Below are 19,586 nucleotides of genomic sequence, written 5' to 3' on the forward strand. Positions count from 1 at the left end.
GGAGTGGACTGGACAACACTTTTTGTCCCAACGTTTCCGTCTGGCTTTTCCTAATGCAAAGAAATGGACCCTCCAATACGGCAATGGTATGGGCACCACAACAGACCCTTGTTTGATTAAATGCATTAGTTAGTTCCCATCTTTAAAATTCTGCGCGTGAATAATTGACAAAGGCTTTGCTGGTGAGAACATGTTTCCTTGCGTAATTTTTGAACAGTAGAAATAGAATGATGTCCAGCGAACCAAAAGACTCAGAGTTTCGAGAAGACGACTTACGTCAGAGTCAGCCCCCTGGTCTGATCCTGGACACTCAAACGTGACGAATTCATGGCACCGCTTGTGTACACTGAACGAGCAAACTGAAATGAGAAACGGGGGGAGAAACAGTCGTTAGAAACTTCCAGTCATTCAGATATATACACTCCGACCTACTCCCGTGGTCGTTTCTGCTGGGAAGGCCCAACCAGATACATGTACAATACATGTACAGTACTCTAAAATCAATTTGTTTCACAGGTGGGGGGGGAGGAAGAGGAGGTGAAAACGGGGGAGGTGAAAAGAAGGTACTCGCACCAAAGGGATGGGCAGCCTGGGAGTTCATGTACACACACACCGGTACATACATTTCAGTGGTGTACAGACCCTTGACAGGAACCCAGACGTGACAAATGGGGGGAGGGCCTGTCCTACTGCCCCCCCCCAAAAAGGAAAACAAAAGTTGGTTTGAATTTTTTGATCCCCATTTCCTTTCCTTGCAAAGTTGTGTAAAAAGCCCAAAAATGTAAGCAGGCTCATCCCTCAGAAAGGCTTCAAAGATTTATACCCAGTAGGCCTACATGAAGAAATTTCCAAAGTTTTGGCTGCCCAAAAAACAAGTCTTCCCCCCCCCCAAAAAAACCCCTTGAACTCAACACACGACAGCCAAACGTCACTTGTGGCCAGAGGATGAGAGATTCCAGATTCCATCTTGTGTCCTCGAGCAAGACACTTTTCCCCAAGTACTGGTAGGTCTGTCACCCCCATCAATGCTCACTGTTCTCAAAATACAATGGGGATTCCAGGCACTTGAAACCTCATGGATCATGCGGTTTCATTAAGTACATGTACATGTATGTGAGCTTCTTAGTCACTGGATGTGACATACAGATATTATGTACATGAATTTCCCTTCTGTAGAGCCGTGTGCACAAGGTACATTCTGTCAGTCATAGTGTGCAGGTGTGGCATACATGTACATAGTGTGGACCTCTGCACAAAAGAAGTCCACATAATGTAGGGTATGATAGCGTCGTGTGGACTCACACATGTCCACACAATGTTTTCCCCTCTCTGAAAAACAGTTTCAAAGACATTTTAGGGTCAACGTTATCTGTGGCAAAATGAAGAGGAACAGTCCAGGAAATCATCATCAAAAATCCAGCTCTAACGAATTATCCTAGTGGGAGATAAAGGAACAATTTCCTCAATTTTCCTTAACCACAGGAGAACAAAGGAATGTCCACACTTTGTATGTAAAACAGGTGTGAGTGTACAATGTGTGTGTGGCCCCTCTCTACTACTGGTAAATATAGATGTACATGTAGCTATAGGGTAGTGACACAATCAAGATTTTGAGGAGGTCCCCGACAGTAAGGGTACAGTCCACTAATTCAAGTCCCATTGAAAACAGTGTAAAATCAGCACCGTTCAAGGCCCAATAGCATGCACACCAACATCTCTGAGATTTCTGAAACACAAATGAAATTCTTGTCTGGTCACTTATCTTTCTATTTCTTTTCAATTTTTTGTGGGTTAACCAATTACATTTTTAATTATTCCCACAAAACAAAATCACCCCTCCCCAAAAGTGATTTTTCCGAAGTCTAATTGCAGCCATTTTTCAAGTGACAACCCTCAACTTTCTCGGGCACTTGGGACCATTTTTCAACCATAGTTTTTAGCCATTCTGCTCTCATATGAGAGCTCAAAGACTCAGGGTGTTGATCCTGGCAACGATTTACACAACCTCACCATTTTGGGGGCCAAACAATCTCCTTTTTCAAAAGATACTGCGGGGGCACTTTTAATGCTAATGAGCTGGTCAGAAACTCTCACTTGAATTAGTGGTCTGCACCCGCAAGTACGCTAGTACTCTTTGACCACTGATAAACCTTGAAAGGTTTATTACCAATGATCAATTTCAATCTGTATGGATTATGATGGGTACATCTCCATGTAGTGTGTGTACATGTACATGTATGCTGAGAAATTAGTAAATGTGATGGAATGTACTTCATGATAAATGTGATCAAAGCAGAAGATTTTCTCATCCTATCAAGGACCATGTCACCAAAGCCGCTTGCTAGATGGACTGCCGGTGAATTTTAAAATTGACTATTAATTTTCTGTTTTTAATTTGGGACAATTTTGACTTTTAAGACTGGGTTTTCCTTCTGCTGACAAAAAAGCCTGACGTAAATTTGTAAACGGCTTGCTGGTGAGTCTACACTAGGTCGAGCATTTGCGACAAAAGTGTTATGAGTTTGTTCACATCAGGGCTTTAATTCAGGATTACCGGGATAATTTTGGGGTCCATGCCTCAAATCCTTTGACCACCGTGGTCAAGTTCAGTCAGCGACCATTTCTAAACTTCCCATTTTGTTTTTGTATGGTACCCGGTACCCAAGATAGTTTTATGCATCTAAAGTTACCCAGGCAAAATTGACCAGTGGTTGACACACGGTGGAGTATTGAACTTGGCTACAAGGATTGACGGGATCGACTGGCCAGTTACACCGTCGCTCACATAATGTCAGACCAAGCACCCTTGGCAGGTGCAAGATGCACCTTTAATGTCCACTCAAACTTCGCAAGTCAGATCACAGCTTGGGGGTTCACTGACATGCATGCAGACAGCGGCATGGCCTATTCCCTTTCCACAAACTGCACCCCTAGTGCGTGCGCACAATATTTATAGCCCGGACTACGTGGGGGGGGGGAGGAACGGGGAGGAGAAACCTTATAGTAGCTTGTCCCAGACATGTATTGATCTTTCTTCTTTGGATGATGGATGTCTTCCCAGCGACTGATCAATGTTCCGTGGGATGCGCCACTGTGTAGGACTAACACTCAATGTCGCCTGGCCAGACCACTCTTGAAATTCTAGCCTGCAGGGCACAGTAGAGGCTTCTAACAGACATAGTCTACCATGTGTGTGTATGTGTGTGAGCTGCTGATATCTCCATTGACAACACAATATTCTACACGTGAATGTGTAGTGTATTTTTGCTCAGTCTTGACCTTCAATAACAGAGTACAATATGGTCCAAATTTTGGGCAAGTTCTGCAGTTGAAGATGATGTTCAAAACCAGTGGATCTTGGGCATTGAGGGGGGGGCAGGTTTTTGCTTCTCTCCCCCTCCCCCGGAACAAAAATCGAAAAAGAAACATGGAAAAGAGAAATTTGAAAAAAAAAATTAAAAGAAACCGACCCCCTTCCGCTGCTAATAGTTTATAGGTTCACAGCTGATGAGTGCTTTGTCCCCCTTCCCTAGAAATCCCCCACCCCCCCAAAAAAATGCTTTCCTTTAATTCCTCCCCCAGGGTGAAGTGTAAACAATACAACAGTATTGGCTTTCCTCTACTTATTTTACATTTTGAAAACTCCCAACTTACATGTATGATTTGTTTATGCACATTATTGTTTTACGCTTGTTTTCTTCACTGTTGTACATTTTGCTTGTTTATATTCCTGCATTGTATTTCCTCAATCCTGTCCGTGTATTCCTGAAAGTTCTGTTCTGGTGTTTCACTTTCTGTTGGGTGTCTTTTATTTCAAGAATTACTCAATTCATTTGGAAGGAGATCTCAGATACCGGATACATGTACTGGCGTACCTCCGTTACCCCAGGTGGAAATGCTTGCACGTGTACAATGTACATGTACCGTACCGGAACTGAATAAATCTTTTCTCCATGTCTGACACGCACCTACATGTACATGTATGCACATTTCCCTCAAGCACAGATCTACATGTATGCCAAGGGATTTTTACGTACACGTACATATAATTTTGCACATTCAGTCAAAAACTGGTCGCGGATACCGGTGAAGTCTAAATCTACATGTACATGTACCATCATTGGTACACAGAACGCACATGAGCATAAATGTGTGCACTTAATTTCTGTTTTAACTTGGCTCTCACAAGCTCTCACGTCCAGGTCACAAAGTGCCGTTTACAGTACCTGAGCGGGTCTAACAGCTGGAATGCTGCCGACAGAAAACAGAACTACCGTAGCCAAATGGATCAATTATACATTGATTGTTCGCGTGCTTGATCGCCCGCTTGCGCTCGGGTCGCTCAGGAGGAAATTTTGCTCATGCTTGATTTACTCTCCGAGGACAGCTCTAGTTGGAATTCTGGCAAGTTTGAGATGGAAGTACATGTAACTCACGCAAAGAATGGGGACTGTTGTTTGGCCCGAGTGATGAAATACGGAGGAAATTGTGCGTCACTGACGACGGCCGAGTGTTTTGAAAAGCACATGCCAATATGGCAACTCGTTTATGGGTGAAGGCACGCTATTCATGCAAACACTGGCTACTCAGAATATTTATGGGGACTCGTGTGCCATTTTACAACAGTGCTATTCATCACCTTAACCTGGCCATACAGGGAATGGGGGGGGTTCGGGAATATGCCACATTGTGTGCAGTTGAACGAGATTGGGACATCATGCCTTATACTGTACACGTATGTGGGTCATTCCATGAAGTTGGGGCAAAGTTTGTTATGGCGTCCCTTGTTACATCGGTAACTTTTATTGCCCATTATTTTCACATTACAACAGATGAAGTCATTATTATTCAGCAACGATGAAGCACACCGCTACGAGAACCTGGCAAGATGTAGAACAATGTCAGTTTAGAATCCACATGCAGGGGAAAAAGGATGTCAGTCCAGAAATGGTACCAGACTGTCAAAGCTGTACACTGTATTGAATACTCCCTCAATTGAACGCAATAGACAGCCATATTGCAGTGCATTTAGGAATGTAATGGGCTGGCTCTCATGTACTATCACCAACAAGTGTCTGTAAGCACAGTAGAAAGTACCACGACATTGTTACTCGGAAAAGACTGGGACATCAATTAAACCAATTTAGCATGTAGATGGATGATGGCACATGATTTATGTCAACACAGTGGTTTTTCAGCATATTTCAGGTAGGCCAACAGTATTCATGGGCAACATGTACATGTACTTTACAATAGCAACACTCACTATCCCCTACACAAGCAAACGACATGCGCAATACAAACTGATCCCTCAAAACAAACTACTAGCATGTACCAGCATTTTTTTACTTTAGAATGCTCCCACTGGGCTACATGCATGACGCATTTTCCAAAGGTCAACGGATAATTTTGATTATTATCTAATTCTTACATGTACAGCTCAATCAAACCATATTAAGAGTGATCACTCAATCAATTCAGAATCTGGCGACATACGGTACATGTACACGTAGGCGTGCCCCAGAGCTGTGGGGCGCATACGGTAACAAGTGTTGGCAGTGCACAGCACACAGTCCACAGCGCTAATACATGGGGCCTTGTGGGGTACCGGAACAATGGGAAGTACCCCACAAGGCTAGTTTTTACCTTGTGAAATTGGTACCCCACAAGAATTTCACAAAACTGATATTTGGAAATAACTCAACAAGGGGAATTTTTTGATGGGTAAAAATCTGTCCCAAATTGAAGTGTTTTTTAAATAAGGGACATCCGGTCGAAATTTCAACCCAGGAAAGTGAATTTTGTTTAAATTGGAGTGATCAATTTGAAATTTTTTGCGTGTTGTGTGTGGAGTTTTGTACACGAGAACAAAGGGAAATACCCAAAAAGTATAGCTGTGTAAGGATGTTAGCACATGTATGAGCAAAGTATACAAAGTATACATGTACATGTTTGCTGTGCATGTGTTTATGATGCCTTGTGGGATACCAATAGGAAGTCCTGTACCCTGCAAGGAATATTCATTTGTACATGTAGGATACTAAAACGGTACCCCATGCAAATTTTATGAAACTGATATTTGGAACTTACTCAAAAAGGAGGAACTTTCAAGGGTAAACTTATCCGTCACAAAATGAAGTATTTTACATTTTAAGGGACATTTGGTCGAAATTTGTTCAAATGGGAGCGATTTGGACATTGTGTTCCACACACTAACTTTTTAGTACATGAGAACGAAGGAAGTACCCCACAAGAACACTTTGTTTTGGAGGCCTGCACTTAAAACAGATGGATTTCAAGTTCTGGCCCCCAACCTACTGGTACCTACAGTAGGTATCGGTACCTGACATGGATTGTCAACATTCAGGAAGTGAGAGTGAACTCAAAAATGTGAAAGCAATTTCCTTTCTGAAACTCATTTCATATGTGTTGATGCTATACTTTCATGTAACGTACATGTACGTACAGTGTATGCACTTATGCACTTGAACCTTTGTTCAAACAGGAATTAAAGTGAGTTCAAAATTTACCAGCTGACGCAGCTGTGCATGGTTTTTGCAATACATTAACTGCTTCAGTTTAAACTTCAAGGATCCTGAAAGGGAGAAAAAGAGTGTTTATCAAATGTTTACCAGTGTGCAAAAGGGCTTTCAATATGTGAAGTGCACCGCTCCCTTAATGTAACCCACAGGTGACAGTCCTATCTCTTTCCACAGGAAATTTGCTGTCGCATCATGTATGCAACTTGTGTGGCCACGCAGTCCATTCCCAGATTTGAACAGACCGCTGGTGAGCACTGTTAAGGCACAGTGTGCTGGTACTCGGTATGCTGGTACTTGGTACGCTGGTACTCGGTATGCTGGTACTCGGTGTGCTGGTACTCGGTGTGCTGGTACTCGGTGTGATTGACAACCTTACAGAGAAGCTCATTATTTTTCCCCCATGCATAAAAAAGCTTTATCAGCTCGCACTTCCTGATTTGGAAAGTCCCCATCAATCACCCGGATAAAAACTGGGCCAGCTTTATTATCTCAAAGCAAAACATGTTCACCGTGCGGCATCAGGCCATGTGACACCCTACCAGCAAGCCATTCAATTATTAATTTTTTAAGGACAATGCAGCATGCAAAGTGGCGTTTCCACAATGTCGATGCAAGAATCAGCAAGCAGATTACATGAATATAATACTTACAATGCAATGGAAAAAAAAAAAGAGAGAGCACAGAAAAATTGTTCTTTTCAACTTTCAGGTGATTTATTATCAATTAGGCGTTACCAAAGGGAACAGGTATATAGATCTCCGTGGGTTTAGTTTTAACCACTGCATGCTGGAGGACGCGTAAATAAAATCTAAATGTAACTGAAGGGGCAGCTTATGGTAGAGGGTAAACTGTCTAGCTTAGCCAAGTCTCCAGCAGCAACTAGGCACACACATATGTTCCTTCAACAAGTGAACGACTATAACATGAGATAAGCAACAGGACACCTTGAAGCTCTCTCACATCTTGCCCCTTCAACAAGTGAACGACTATAACATGAGATAAGCAACAGGACACCTTGAAGCTCTCTCACATCTTGCCCTTGTGCTGCAACGTCCCTACCCTCGCCATTGCTTTTGTATACATGTAGTCTGGTTTCGCATCATGTATTGCATCGTGCCATCATGGCCTCACATTGTCCTTTCTAGTGTATAGATTATCTAGCAGATTTTTGTGCCTATGAAATGTTGCCCATTCCGTCTGCCAGCACGTTGCGGTGTTGTAAACAAAAAGTTCCTCAGAAAGTCTCTTTAAACGCTTTTGTCTACACAAAGTGTGCAAGAAATCAGAAGGGTCAAAGCAACAGCACGAGAGACAACAGTTAAGAAAACTCGGTCAAAATACTCATTTTTCTTGAATTGGCAACACGATTTTTCAGCTGGATTTTTGTAAAATGGTTCCCTGATTGTTCCTCTTCCTTTTACAGTGGATAACCCCGACCCCCAAATACCTTCTTTTTCAGAGAAGGAGAAACGTCCTGTGGACATGGGTAAGACCACTGAAAGTCTTCCCTTCCTGCATAGTGTGGACATCTTTTGTTCACATGTCCACACAAGGTATGTACAGGACGTGTAAGGTTAGTGCAAGTGTTTTATACAGCATTGTTGTACATGAGTGTGTAAGCGCCTTCAATCGGGGACCTATAACAATAGGGGACAATAGGGTCCACGGTTGCCGAAGAGTCCACGGTTGGAAAACATGTACAAAACATATGGGAGGTCTTCCGCAAAAGTTAAAGAATGAACAAAAGAGGAACAATAGGGAGTCCACGATTGAAGGCGTTTACACACTTGTGTGTGCGTGGGTCCTTAACCACTTCACACCAGATGATGTCTAAACATACAGGGATCTGAAGCAGAGAACCAGAATAAAATTCTGTTTGCAGTGCCGCGCGACACCGACACTCATCCACACGTGACTGATTCCCATAAAGTTTGTTTACACATGCACAGAGGCTCGAAATAGTCTGTAAGGGTTGTGCATGTTTCACTCTCAAGCAGCCGTGGGTCCCAGCCAGACGGTGTGGTAAATATCGCTCCGCAGCATAGCTTCACCATTCTAAAAAAACAACGATGCTGCAAGAGATGCCGCGCACATGTTGAAACCACTGACCACCACACCTCAGCATCTGTAAAGTCAAACTTCACAAAGGACTATGGACGTGGAATGGGTATCTTGGTATTTTGAAAACTTAGTATTTTGGGCCAAAAAAATAAATGCACCCCGGGCACGTAGTGCAACATGCAATGACACCACATGGTTAACAAATCTCACAGGTACACATACTGACGAGTACTGAAGCTCACAATGATCTACCCGTATGAGAGTGAACATGTATACACAGACCATGAAGTCAGATGCCTCAGACACTGTACATGTACATACATTGTACATGTACATTGTACATCAATATAAGATTGCATGATATTGATGCAGCGATGTTCATGGTAAGCATACCCCACTACATTAAACATTTGTTGATCGGTGCCATGGTTAGTAAATTGTACAAAGCTCAGCAGATTGAACCTGGCCTGCTGCTGCAACGATGAGGGGTGTGATCCTGCATGTAGCTTAGAGGGGAAGAACAAAGTTACGACAACCGTCTCACAGCAAAATTGTTCAATCAGAAAGTCCAGCTCTAAGTGCTGGCCTGGCGGACAAAGTCAATAAATACATGTACGTGCGTGCCCTCGGACAGGAGTGTAGCACGTCCGGTGTGGCATCTATCTAAATGGAAATTTGCTTTGGCATGTTGGGCCTGTGAGCTTCTGCCTTTAAAAGTAACGAGATACGTGTCTGTGTGAAGTAAATTGACCTTTCCAAAATCAGAAGTACATTTGACATGTCGGCACTTCTCAAGAAAAAAAATGTACACATGTAAGTAGTACATGTACATACTGCATAAGAGTAAGGCGATTGACAGTTAACACTGTGAATAACAGTGGAAATGAATTAAATTTGACCTTTCACATGGCATGAAAATAGTTTTCCACTTGTGTGAAAAGAGATGAAATGTTTTCCCACTTCTGTGAAGCGGCCTGAAAATGTTTCCCCACTTGTGTGAAATTTTTTGCGAATCTCTTCCCGATTGTATGAAAACAGGTGAAAATCTTTTGCCATTGGTGTCAGTATCACATTTTGTGGGATGAAAATGATTTTTCCAGGAATAGAAAAAGTGTGAGGAGAATTTCCCATTACATGTACAGGGAAGTTGACTTTCAACTGCCACACAGTGCCAGTTGGCCTTTCAGTGCCAAAAGGTCATTACAGTAAAAATATAAATTTTGAAAATACTCAGAGGGCCTTACTCCGAGCCCGAAAAATGTTTTATTGACACAGACTAAATTGGTTCCACTTTCATTTATTAAACTAGCTTTCTGGGGCCAATATATTTAAATTTCAGCAAATTTGCATGCCCGATTTCATGTTTAAAATGGTATTTTCACATGAGTACCTTTTAATGCAATGTTTCAGAAAGGACTTTTTAACATTGAACTGACATATGTACATGTATATGTGTGTTAGGATATGCAAAAGGACAGCCACCTGTCACTGAAATTAAACTGAATCTCTGAAGACAGGAAAAAAGTGGTGGAGTGTATGTAATGGACGCTGACAACAGTGGAAAATTATGGTTGTTGCAAATTTGGCCTAAGGGCCTTTGATGCAGGTACTGTACTGTTGTGCAATAAAAAAAAAAACCAATAACAAATATGTGCAGTTTATCCAGGTGTATTACTGTACATGTACCGGTATACACGTATGTACTCTCAAGTTTGATAAAAATCATGCTTTAAAATTTTTTTTGTAAATCAGATTTTTAAATTAAATCTGCATTTTTATTTAATCAATTTTTTTTAATCAAATAAGTTGTCCAAAAGGCTTTTGGTCCCGAACTTCAAGAGATGAAATACATGTACATGTACTATGTAATGAGTAAAGGACCCACTGCTGACGGCTGGGGTTAAGTTTGTCATACATGTTCGTATGTTGAACTGTTAGTTTCTAAACATTTACGTGTAGATGTACCTGTACACTGAAATACACACAAACTCTTGGTATGACAAGTGTCAAGAGAAACATTTTTACACACAAATGACCCAATTCTGGTTGTTTGGAAATGTTTTTAATGAAGTGTATGAAATCCAGCCATTTCTTCCTTTCACATACCCAACAATTTAAGGTTTTTTAACATGCTTTTTTAAATGATTTTTTTTGTTTTTTAAAGAGATTTAAATCATGATTTAAATCACTGACTGAAATCATTTGTGGCTGAAACAACCTTGTTTACCCTACCATAACGACACATACAAACAAGTTCAAGTTCCAGTATGTTGTGTGCACAGCCCATTCCTCTGACAACTGTACAGGACATGGAGGGCACAGTAACGACGGAATGGTGCAGCACAAAAGCTCTTTGACTTAAACACACAGCGAGTGTCCCGCCGATGTGTGTGTTTGCAGAAAATGTTGAGATGCGCGATAACAATTAAGACGAGCCTGTCAGCCCGGACGAGCAAATTTCGGCTGTGGAGAGGAGAGCAAGCAACAGCCACCTACAAAATGAAGTGCAAAATGAAGTGCACCTACAGGTGCACGTCCACCGCGCCGACCGGCAAATCCGCAGATGAAGTGAGCAGGCACGGGAAACAAATATTTGGACTGTCCCCTTCCCCTCCCCCCCATATCCTCCCACCTGCTGCTTCATAACCGTCCTGACAGTACTTCGCGGTGCCGCGTGGTGTATGACTTCTTGTGTGCTCGAGTGCGTACAGTGTTGTACCAGTGTGGTGGGGTAATCACTCAGGTACCCTGTCAGCCGCACAAATGCAAAGAGACCAGCCAGAGCTACAGACACTGTGCATGGCATCCATGCTGTTGAACTGACACTAGGGGTATTACATGTACTGGTAGGTCCAAGCCGTGACAGGCTCATCACATGAACTATTATCTACTACATGAATATTATCTACACTGATGGTAAATCTACATGTATTTATAATCTGTATGCAAACACCTGCCAACTCAGTCAATTTGTGCATGAAGACTCCACATGCGTGAATACCGGTAAGTACCGGATCTAAACATAGCCTCATGTAAGAGTAATTCTGCAGTTAAAACCACAGTAGCACGAAACACAGCATCTGCATAGCATGTGTATCCACATGTACAATTTCCTGGTAAGTAATGGTCCCCCCCCTGAAAAGCACAGACAAGAGCTTTCACTTCTTTACAGGTTACCACCACCTCCCCAAACACAAAAGCAAGATACATACTATGTACATGTACATGTATGTGATCAAGGGTCCCAGAGCCAGCCTACTGTACATGTACATGGGCAGCCTCATTTTCTGTGGTCCACTCCCTTCTAGAGAGATTCTACGTGAGCAACTGAATAGTCAAATATCCAACTTCCATTCGGTTGTGCCAATTTCCCACAAAAGCAGGAACAAACCTGTTTTTACAGTGACTAATTTAACAACTGAAGGAAAAGAGATTAAAATATTTGGCCTAAGTTGGGGAATTTGCAGCAGCCGCTCTTAAAGAGAAGCTGTAATCAATTTGTTTCAATACAAACTTTCAAAGGGCATCAAATGTATCTCAATTAACCTAATATGCAACTTTTGTTTCACTGTTTCAAAGGATATTTTGCTACCATTTTGGTTTTTATACTTGAGAGCAAATTCCATATTCGTGAGCAACACTGTTACATGTATGTCATCCAAGAAAGAAAGTCTCACTGTTACATATGGTTAATACACAAAAATGTCATCCATATTTGTAGATTTTGTTGGACTTAATTTTCGCTTCTTTGCTGATTCATTGTTTGTGTGCATCGTAATTAATGAGCACCAATGCTTTTCTCAGAAATGTTTTCAGTAAGTAAATTCTGGGCAATAAACTGTGTCTTCCCAGGATGACATCACAGCAACAGTGCCCTCAGTTGTCCTGGAAGCTTGGATAATTTCAAGAGTTTAAAAGTGCACTTTTCAGTGCATTTGTGGCCTACCGAGGCTAAATGAGGAATGATTCCCAATACCTTGTTTTGAGTAATCTGCGACTGCAGTTGCATACATGAAATATGTCAAAATTGATTTTTCTGTTTTTAGATTTTTAGGTATAGTTCAGGTGTCAAAGATTTATTCTAGCAATGCCATTTGTGCAAGAAAAATCAAACAAACGTGATAAGGTGATTTCTGAAGTGAGTTTTGTTTCCATCTTTTCAAAAATTTATAGTGTTTATCTTTTACACACAAAAATTTGTCCATATTTCCGACTACATTTTTGGGCAGTTCAACTGTTACCCTTGTGTGAAGTTTGGTACTGTTAGAAAGGTCTTTCCCTCCAGAATCTATTTATAGTGGTGACATCATTGACAAGATGACCTCTTGCCTGTTCCAGGCCTCAACAGAAGATAAACAAATCTTCCCCACTACGTTGAGACACTGTGTCTCGTTCACAAGCCACATGTAAGCAAAAAGAAGCTATGTGATTGGATCCCCACACAACTACAGTTACTTGGGCACAAAATGAAAAATGCGTAGGTAAAATCAAGCAGTTTCATTGGTCTCCTGTTAGTTAATTGTTCGGCGCAGGTAGCATCGTTTACTTGGATACATGACAAGCGCTTCGTTCGTCCAATCAGCGTGCATTACACGTAAAAAGATACTTTCACTGTAGTCTGACAAACCCATCTCTGTGCCATACAGTACATCCACGCACATGAAAACAACAATGCCGTGTGCGTGTACATGCCGAGTACACGAGTTCAACACCATCATAGACTGTACATGTACATTGAGTACCATTACAATCACTAAGCTGAATACTTGCCATTTTTGGCCACTCTAAAGGGACAGCCCTGCGCGTCTTTTAGGCCCAATTCAGCTGAAATAATATTTATCTTAGCTTGATACTGTATCGCACCCTGATCCTCCCCTCAAGACACTGCTTGTCGGCCTGTGTGACACCAGTACATGAATGTACACTGAAAACTTTGAAAGTATCGAAGGCAGGATCTAATGCCGTCAGCTGGGTGCACCACAGCTTTCTGAAGTGCCAGAATTTTCAATTAGGAAAGAATAGGAGTCTTATTTTGTCAAGTTAGAAAGAGTGATTTTTTGACTGAATAAGCTTATGTTAACTTATTTTAAGAGGGGATTACAAATTCTTGTATAGCAAAGGACTTTTCCCAAATCTGAAAACAAAGTTTGGGGGCAGTGTCAACATCGGTCCTGTCCAATGTCAATAAAAAATTCTTGATCACGTATCTCCAACCATGGATTTCTCCTTTTCCAAAAAAAATACATCAATAAAACTTCCAGGAAGCAATGTTTGAAGACATTCTTTCAGTTTACTTGGTATCATTGCAATAGCTGCCCTTAAATATACTTTTACTGTGGTCATCACAACATGCTCGTAGCTAACGTTTGCAGCTCTGGTGCGTGCTCTATTTTCAAAGCCGTTTTTCTTGAAAAAGTAGTTTCGACCACAGTCATATTTCCCGTCATCTTTCTGTGTTCTACATGTAACCGCACAGAACCTTCTGTACAGACACAATTCTTAAACCGTATGCTCCACAGGGATCGTTTGCCAAACCTGCAGCTCGTCATGTACAAATACGATTGACTGGCAAAATTGACGGCTCGACTTCACCAGCCATGGAAGTAATAGGCCCGGATTGCCCATTATTTACTCGCCCATCCCTTGTAGTTTGGCCAGTGCTTTAATGGGCTTTATTCACGTGATACCCATTTTGGATCGTGCTCCCTCAATCTACAGGTACTTTATTTATTGAATACCGAGAAGGAGCCTGACTATTTGGCTATTATTGATAGGTATAGCCCCACTTTGTTTCTTTTTCAGTTTGGACAATAAAGGTGACATGACTTTGTATACCCAGCAAGAAATGAGACCGAGGGGTACCCCCCCAACATGTCCAATCCCTATACACATTCCAGACTATTGTTACTTAACACATCCCCCAAGATGTCTGAAAGGAATTCCCCAGATTCCTGCGAGACAATGACCAACACAAAGCAGGGGGGGTTCTCTCCGTCTCATACCTTGCTGCATATATGACTTTGTATCCAAACTTTGCAACTACCCAAGGGAGTAAAAGATAAATATTTATAGTTTGTCCCTACTGCATTATGTCTGTTCCCTCACATATTGAAATATGAAAATTTTTAAAAAGACTGCAATGCTTTTGTTTCAAGATGGCTGCTCATGAATGAGGCCAACGGCCTCCAGAAGAGTCCAAGCCAATTTACTTGGACATTAAAAAAAAGTAGCCATTTCTGTTTGCTTAATTCCTGGCACGGTAGCCCCCCCCCAACAAAACAGATGTACACAAGATCTCCTCTACAGAAAGAAAATAGCATGAAAGTAAGGAAATGCGTACTGATCAGTACCTGTATACATGCAAAAAAAAAAGTAAATAAATACTGTGCAGAACTGCCAAATTTATGAATACTATTTATGAATACTTTTTAACGTGCACACGAGTGGTCACACCTGAGTGGTCACTCATGTGTCCATTAAGACTCAATTGTGAAATTCAATGCAGTGCACCTGCAGTATAACTATACATGTAAATATATCAAAAACACCAGACATGTGCACTTGCTCCAGAATTCACACTCAAATACCCACAGAACAATTCCATATGTAAAAGTACGGGTACAACTGCAATGTGAAGGTTCTGGTCCTTGAAACAGCTCAGCTGAGAGGACATGTGCATGTACAGTTTAAAAGTCAATTTAGCCACAGTATGTTTGCGCTCATTTTAAAGTTTTGCCATGACTTGGGCATTCCACAACCTTCAGGTATCCATAACAGTGTGGAGGCAATAATTATACATGTAGAGCGATTTCTGTTTTTAAAATGAGAACCAATGTACATTTTAATGTTAAAAAAAGGAAATTCTGTCCTGTCCTGTTTTTGTTGTGCAAAAGGGAATAAAATTTAAAAAAAAAATCAAACTACAGCCAACTTACAAATTTGCATACATGCACAAACGGTTTTTGGGTGTTGTTTAAACACTGGCATTTTTTTCAACTGTATGAGGAGCCCCATTTACTGTTTTGAAAATAAACATGTCTGATTTGACAATAAATCCATCACTGAGCGAAGAACAAGTATGCGATATGCAAATGTGGTGTTTGGAACTGCAGAAGAAAACAGGGACGTGAAGAAGTCCCCCCTCCAAAAAAATGGCCTCTCAAATTTCAAAAATGTTGCCAATTTTTTTTGGGGGGGGGGAGGGAAGCATGACCCCATTGGTTCCACCTTGAATTGGGGGTACCCCCAGGCCTAAGAAAGACATTTATAACCTTTTCAATTACCACATCTCTGAACTCCCCAGCTGTGGCATGTACCCACCATACAGAAACACTTTGTGCACAATACCCATTGCCACAATGAACATGCACGCACATGTACACGTACACATACGTGTAGCAAGTTCCGGTACACCACAAGGCACCATGTACATGTACAAGCACATACCGGTGCGTGTAGCATGTCATTTCACCAAACCAAACATCGCTGGTTGCTAGGATACCAGGTAAATCGGCTTCCATGCAACAGGGTGTTCCAGACCATAAATAGAGGGAGCACAAGGTTTGATTGTAAAGATTTAGACTGGCAGGTAAAACGGGCAAATACATGTATAATCTCTCTATGCCCATTCCTTAGCGATAACAAAAACATCAGTATATACGTGTATCAAATAGCTTGACAAACTTTCCAAAAGAGTACCATACATATACATTTGCAAAATACAATAGAGTACATCTGTACATGTAGGAGTAGACTGTTGAAAAAAAAAAGCCTGATTTGGGCTTATTTGGCAAAAGTCATCAACATGCACATGTATGCACAGTGAGTGTGACCAGTGGCTTTATCATTTATGGTATCACAATTTTCAAACTGGTTTTTTACATCAGGCTTTCTTATTTGGGGAGTGGGGAACTGAGAACAGAATCCAACACTTTTGTGAATCGACCACATTGGGTGGATTTCCCTAACCGACCTTAATCATGAGTGGCCCATATTGAAACTGAAAGTGAGGTTAACTCTCCATTTTTGGACTGTGAAAGCATCCATGAAAGAATAAAATGAAATTTCCTGTCGAAGTACCGGTATGTGTCCACCCTGATGTGATAAAATATACTTCAGTGTTTCATGCCAGATGTGGAAATACAATTGAAAGGAAGGCTTGGAACCCTCATGAAGACTAAAATAGTCGGTAATACCATCCTGTTAAACAGTTAATAATTTACGAAACAGATCTGAGAAAACAAGATCAAAAATGGCTTCCTCTGGAAAACTGTTCACTTTGGTACTGTACAGCTTCAACGATGGACACAGCCCTGCATTGGTCCAACTGACATGTGTATGGGGTACACACCTTTGTTGACAATGAGTACTATATGTTCGTTGAGAATGTCATATTTGATGGATTTTTGATGACGCTTGAGAATTTTGGAGATATCCCCGCTGAAAATTACAGTAAAATTATTAACTCTGCGCATTAGATTTTCATCATGAATTGTATTTTATGCCTCTGATGTCATTTTTTTTTTACGTCATTAAGTATAACCGATTTTCTTTCGAGAAACCATGGTCCGAAGCGAAAAATCGCAGAGCGTCACCATTCCGTGGAAGGGCTCATGAATATCGAATGAAAAAGAGGGTGCACTATCTGGGTTGATGTCAAAGGTCAAATAGCCCATGATGCAGTGAAACGTTTCTCTAACGGCACCGCAAGACAATGACGGCAGCTGCAAAATCACCACAACTGGTATTTTGGACTGCGGTTTTCGGAAACATACATGTACTTGAAGAAAATGTGATCGGTCCACTTCCGACTTCGGAACCCAATTAATTGTCAGAGGTATTTTTAATTTTGTGATTATGGTTTTAATATGTGTAAATATTATCATCTTTCACCACATGCATGTATAAATCTGTGTAAAATAACCACAGGGATTATCACTCCTCAGTAAATTTTATTGGCTGGGATTTCAACAGGTTGTTCACATCCGTCAAAAATGCTGACGTCCGAGACTTTTATTAATTAACTTCAATTAAGTTGAAAGATGGACACGGTCAGCATTGTTCCAGATATATCACAGTAAGTTCAAGTGCAACAAACACCGGCATGGTGTGCTCTATCCCGATATTCCCCATTTCTCTCTGACCTTGCACAAGTATGTACTTTTTTTCTTACAAAGGCGATTTTCTTTTGGGGTGAAAGTCGTGAACCCATTTTCTGCAATGGACTCTTGAACTGTGGGCGTGCATTTCTGGGCTTCAGTGTTTTCTTTCCAAACTTCATGCGCATGACTTCGGAGCATTACGTTGGCAGCAAAATTTCTTCGCTCAGCATCACCATCAATTCCAGCTCGGAATAGATATGCATGTCTGGATATACATGTACCCTCAAGATTGAATACAGCAGCTTGAATAGCCAGGACCGTGCCTGTGTACAACCAACACCGCCATTTAAAGTGTCCCAATTTTTTTTTGGGGGGGGGGGAATGTTGAACACAATTTTGGAGTTGATTTGTTTGAATGATCAACATGCCTGGCTTGCCTATTCACTCTTGGCACGCTCAATCTGGCAGCTTTATACACAACACATACATGTCAGTATAGCTGGTTCAGTGATTCACATGTATGTTGCTGAATAATTCTGCGGGTGTTGTGTCAGCTCTTCTATCATGCGATTGGACAGTATTTCAAAAGCTGTGTTGATGCAATTTTCAAGCGATTCTACAGGCTGCCAGATTGAGGCTCGGCATGCCCATGGCGGCGGCGAGCAAAGAGCGAATCATGTTCAGCTGGCCAATTCACAGTTGAGGTCTGCTGAGTTTTCGGTACACTGGATGATGCCATGCCCCACCTACTCAGATAAAAAGCTCTCAACAATGCAGTGTTATTGGGTGCAAGCAATGGAAAACCCTTTGAATCGTAAACAATGCTTTTGGATATATCAGCTATTGGGGTCTCATTCAATCGAAAGTGAATAGCTGTCTTCAAGTACTGGGCCACACCAGAGCAACTTTCTGTTGCACTTCACCGGGGCTGTTGGAGTCAATAGCTCAAGTGCACTTTTACTAATCTGAATAGACAGTAAATGGGCGTGGCGTGGACCGTTACTGGTACATGCATGGCTTAATGCAGCCACTCTGAGACCCGGATACAGACTAGACCACAGATTACATGTACACCTGAACCAGCCTTTCTTGTTCAAACCAAAGCTCGGGTGACCTTAAGATTTTAACAGGCCAATGTCCTCAATGACAAAATTGTTAGAATTGTTTACAAATCACAGTTTTAGTGCTAGTGTATTTGGGTTACATCCATTGCAACAAACCTCTCTGCTGTTACAATGGGAAAACTGTTCATCAAAAGTAACGCGCGGAGGGAACTGGTATGCTGTACAATATATGTATAGTACATGTACAAGGTGCAATCTCATTTTGTTATAATTTTTATCTTGAAGATGTATTTTATCTGTTTCCACGTACTCGTTAAGGTGATATTGTATAAATTACTCTTTCTATTCCGGTGAAATAAGAATTGAAATAAATGAAACAGTGGATATGTGGATTGGCCAAAATTGACCTGCAGTTAAGGAGGCAAAACTGTGTAAAAGCGGTTCAACTATGGTCTTCATTTTCCCAGTTGATCCGTATGGCAAATGATCTATACCCAATGCTCTGCTCCATCCTTCCTTCCAAACGTCACATTTCCAAACTTCAACAACGATACACCTTGCATAGTAAATCGACACGTAGGAATACCAGTGCACACTTTGTAAATGTTCATCGTCTGTTAAAGACCAAACACCAATTGTTGAAGAAAGGCCACACCAAGGTGAATCAGCTTCTACAGGCCACCGCCTGGATTGAATTTGGCCTGTCTGAACATACTGTATGAAAGTACACGCACAGTGTACCAATGCCCTAAAAAACAACGGCAAATGTACAAACGGTTCAAGCACCTTCACACTAGGCCTATGGAAGCCATTCAGTA

The 19,586-nt window shown here is 41.4% G+C and overlaps 1 protein-coding gene and 1 long non-coding RNA gene across 3 annotated transcripts in view; one reads left to right on the forward strand and one right to left on the reverse strand.

Moving 5' to 3' along the window:
• The window catches only part of LOC110985585 (protein kinase C beta type-like), a 62,419-nt gene that overhangs the window by 28,863 nt on the left and 13,970 nt on the right, over positions 1 to 19,586 (reverse strand). The window contains exon 3 of the mRNA XM_087138911.1: positions 277 to 359. Within this exon, the coding sequence (XP_086995037.1) occupies positions 277 to 359 (83 nt within the window). The remainder of the gene's footprint in view (positions 1 to 276; positions 360 to 19,586) is intronic.
• The window catches only part of LOC147798605 (uncharacterized), a 38,950-nt gene continuing 24,511 nt past the window's right edge, over positions 5,148 to 19,586 (forward strand). Inside the window, exons 1-3 of one of the 2 annotated variants that reach the window (XR_015425861.1) lie at positions 5,148 to 5,208; positions 6,717 to 6,789; positions 7,966 to 8,095. This is a non-coding gene — a long non-coding RNA (uncharacterized LOC147798605). The remainder of the gene's footprint in view (positions 5,209 to 6,716; positions 6,790 to 7,965; positions 8,096 to 19,586) is intronic. The other variant, XR_015425862.1, reaches the window with a different exon arrangement.

The sequence above is a fragment of the Acanthaster planci genome, linkage group LG07 (genome assembly GCF_054643075.1).
Source record: "Acanthaster planci isolate LZ-2023a linkage group LG07, COTS_SCS, whole genome shotgun sequence".
Lineage (NCBI taxonomy): Eukaryota > Metazoa > Echinodermata > Asteroidea > Valvatida > Acanthasteridae > Acanthaster > Acanthaster planci.